This window comes from Myotis davidii, unplaced genomic scaffold, assembly GCF_000327345.1.
Source record: "Myotis davidii unplaced genomic scaffold, ASM32734v1 scaffold1412, whole genome shotgun sequence".
NCBI lineage: Eukaryota > Metazoa > Chordata > Mammalia > Chiroptera > Vespertilionidae > Myotis > Myotis davidii.
The window spans coordinates 1197-5055 of NW_006283640.1; the positions used below are offsets into that span (position 1 = coordinate 1197).

A 3859-nucleotide genomic window follows, 5' to 3' on the forward strand; every position below is an offset into this window, starting at 1 on the left:
AAACGACCCTGTCACAGGGATCGCCTAAGACCATCCTGCATATCAGATATTTACATGACGATTCATCACAGTAGCAACATGACAGTGATGAAGTAGCAACGAAATCAATTTTATGGTTGAGTCACAACATGAGGAGCTGTATCTAAAGGGCCAGAAGGTTGAAAACCACTGATCTAGAAGGAGAGCTTCAGACTGGAGATGCCCATGACGTGGCCACCAGCGCGGACGCTGGGTCTGCTGTGGACGGGCACGCTCAGGTCCCGGCGTTGTAGGCACTGGGGACCAGGGAGGGGCATGGGGGCCGTGTGTGTCCTAAAGGCAGAAGGACGAGTCGTGGTTGGTCCACAGCAGGACGAGATGGGGCGGACCCTGGGGACCAAGGAGGGGACATGAGGGCCGTGTGTGTCCTAAAGGCAGAGGAGGAGTCGTGGTTGGTCCACAGCAGGACGAGATGGGGAGGGGACAGCCCGGCAGGCGCCCAGGTTCCCGTGGGGGAGTGGGGAGTGGAGTGGAGTCCGACAGGTGCTTCTCGGCCTCCCTGAGCCTGAGGCTCTGGTGGGAGGTGCGGTCAGACAGCAGACTAGCTCCCCCAGGTGTGTCACGCGGGGGCAGACTTCACATGGGTGTTACCTGGGCAGAGACCCTGTGCTCCCTGAGGCAGACAGGGATTCGTGGCTCTGCACGTGGCTCAGGGGTTTGAGGCTGGAGCCAGGCCTATGAGTGGGAAGGGAAGCGCTGGAGGCTTAGGTACGTGGGAACTCGTGGCGCATCCTAGAGGCCACGTGCAGTGCGGGGCGTGCGGTGGGTAGATCAGCCGTGTGCCAGGGGTCTGGTGCGCGCCCTGGCTGCCCAGGGCCCTGGCACTGGGAGGTTAGGACAGAAGGGATGCCAGGCAGATGTCTGCTGGGTCCGGCACCTGTCGCTCCAGGTGGGGCCCCACGATGAAGGGTGGAGGGTGGATGTGGGTGGTGACGGGTCCTGGGGGGAGGGTGCTGCTGACGGCCCCCCCGCTGTCCCCCTCACAGGGCCCCGTGACCTTCGAGAACGTGGCCGTGTTCTTCTCCCTGGAGGAGTGGGGGCTCCTGGACGAGGCTCAGCGGGTGCTGTACTGCGACGTGATGCTGGAGGTCTGCACGCTGGTTGCCTCGCTAGGTAAGGTCCTCACACGCCCCCTCTGCCTTCCCCCTGCCTTCCCCATTGTTCCCCAGGCAGCTCTGCTCTCCTCACAGCTGGGCCCTGCGGGGGGCCCTGTCGCAAGTTCTTAGACGGGTCCGTGAGCCCCGCCTCCGGCTGCAAATAGCCCGGCACCAGGGAAGGTCTGTGGGTCAAGAGACTTGGGGCTGGTCCCACGCGGGACTCAGCCACTCCCTGCCCCCAGGCCACCTCTGCTCCAGGTCCTGCCCCTGTAGCTGGCACTTCTGGGGTCTGAATGCACCAGGACGCACAGGAACCCAACATCCTCCCCTTTGGGGTGGGGAGGGGCATTTGGGTGTCTCTGTGGTGCCCTCCTCGGAGCTTCCAGGGCAATGAGGTGTTGGGTTAGTGTGGCTCTGGGCCGGTGCTCACCGCTCACCTGACCTGTGCCTGCTGGTCGCACAGGGGTCCAGGGGGGGCTGGGAGGACAGTCCTGGGCCCAGGACGGAGTGGACACTCTGCGGGCACAGCAAGAGGACTCAGCTGTGGCTGGGCCTGGTATTTTACATTTTTTTTTTTAATATATTTTATTGATTTTTTACAGAGAAGAAGGGAGAGGGAATGAAGAGAGAGAACCACCCATCAGCTGCCTCCTGCACGCCCCCCACTGGGGACCGACCCCACAACCCGGGCATGTGTCCTGGACTGGAATCGAACCCGGGACCCTTCAGTCCGCAGGCTGATGCTCTATCCAGTGAGCCACACCAGCCAGGCTGACTCCCCATTCTTGGCACCTGTGCACCTTTCATTTCTGACTTCTGACGCTGTATTACCCTCACCTCTCGCACCCTATTCTCCACTGCGCCCTTTGCCGTGCGCCCCAGTATTGGCCCCACTTAATTAACGTGTTATGGGGTCTGCGCCTCTGTCCCTGAATAGCCCTGGCACCCCAGCTCCTCAGCGGAGTCGGATTTTCCTGGGCCACCCTCCCCCGCAGCACACGTGTCAGCAGCAGCACTGGCCCAGGTGAATTGTGTGCAGAGGCGTGAGTTGTGGACCTGCCTCGTCCTGTGTCTTCGGCCGAGGGATCCCCTGTGCTGCCCCATTTAGCGGCCTGTTATGCACAGAGCCCTCCTTCAGCCTCGGTTAGGGATCCCCGTGGACTCACTCCTTGGTGGGCAGACACACTGACGGGGCTGCCTCCACCCCACCCACACCCGCGTTTCTCTGCTTCCAGGTTGGCACAGGGCAGAGGATGAAGACGCAGCCTCTGAGCAGAATGTCGCTGAAACGTCACAGAGAAACACTCCAAAGGCAGGTCTGTCCACGCAGGAGGCCGACCCCTGGGAGATGTGTGGCCCGGCCTCAGAAGGCGGTTCACCCCTGACTGACAGCCTCGGGGAAACTGAGCAGGAACTGCCTGGGGCACCTGGGAAAGGTCGCCAGCTCCAGCACAGTGGAGAGGAACTCTCCAGAAGGAACACAGACCGGGCCTCCTGCGGGAAGAGCTGCACAGCCCGTGCCTCAGAGGAGCCGTTCACGTGCTGGGAGGCTGGGAGGGCCTCCCCCACCAACTCCCGCTTCTACCCGCTACCACACAGTAAGCGTGCGGAGGCCTTTCACCCGGGACAAAAGCACTACGTGTTCAGTGACTGTGGGAAAGGCTTCTGCAAAAAGTACGGACTTGCTCAGCACCAGAGAATTCACAGTGGAGAGAGGCCTCACCGATGCAGTGAATGTGGGAAAAGCTTCAGCTACAAACACACACTTGTTCGGCATCAGCGGACTCACACTGGAGAGAGGCCGTACAAGTGCAGCGAGTGCGGGAAAACCTTTAGCTACAAACACACGCTTGTTGGGCACCAGCGAGTTCACACGGGAGAGAGGCCGTATCAGTGCAGCGAGTGTGGGAAATTTTTCAGCCATAGCTGCAGCCTTAGCGAGCATCAGAGAATCCACACTGGGTCACGGCCTTATAAATGCTGTGACTGTGGAAAATTCTTTACCTCCAACTCCAACCTCCTAAAACACCAGAGAGTTCACACAGGAAGGAGGCCTTACGAGTGCGGCAAGTGTGGGAAATGTTTTACCCAGAGTCCCAGCCTTATTATACATCAGAGGATCCACACTGGTGAGAGGCCCTATGAGTGCACTGAGTGTGGCAAGGTGTTTAGCCAAAGTTCCACCCTCAGCAAGCACCAGAGAGTTCACACAGGAGCCAGGTCTTACAGGTGCAGTGAGTGTGGAGAGTTCTTCAGCCAAAGCACCCAACTGGCCCGGCATCGGAAAGGTCACGTCAGAGACAGGCCTCAGGGGTGCAGCAGGTGTGGGTAGGTCTTCCTGCAGGATCCACTCTTACCCAGCACCAGGAACTTCATGTCCCAGGCAGACTGTGGCTGCCGCTAATGTGGGAAAGTCTTCAGGGGGAAGTCTACCTCGCTCAGCATCAGAAATGTCACAGTGGAGAAGGGCCTGGGCATGAGATGGGATAGCAGGGAGTGAGCTCTCTGTCACACAACATGAAAAAATGAAAAAACCCTGTAGCTACAACCTCGCTTCTGACCCCTGAGCCACAGCTGACAACACAGTTCTTCGGGCTGGCATTGGGCACCTTCGGAGAGGCCCCCGGCGGGGCTCGGGCCGGACAGACGGGTACCACGGGGGAGCGAGGCAGCAGCTGACATGTTTTCTTTCTTTTTTAAAAAATATATTTTATTTTTACGGA

The 3859-nt window shown here is 59.5% G+C and overlaps 1 protein-coding gene across 1 annotated transcript in view; it reads left to right on the plus strand.

Annotated features, from left to right (window-relative positions):
• Positions 1-3845, plus strand: part of LOC102754191 (zinc finger protein 530) — a 4935-nt gene extending 1090 nt beyond the window's left edge. Inside the window, exons 2-3 of the mRNA XM_015565910.1 lie at positions 1026-1152; positions 2372-3845. Coding sequence (XP_015421396.1) covers positions 1026-1152; positions 2372-3468 — 1224 coding nt within the window. The 3' untranslated portion in view covers positions 3469-3845. The remainder of the gene's footprint in view (positions 1-1025; positions 1153-2371) is intronic.
• The last annotated feature ends 14 nt before the right edge of the window (positions 3846-3859 follow it).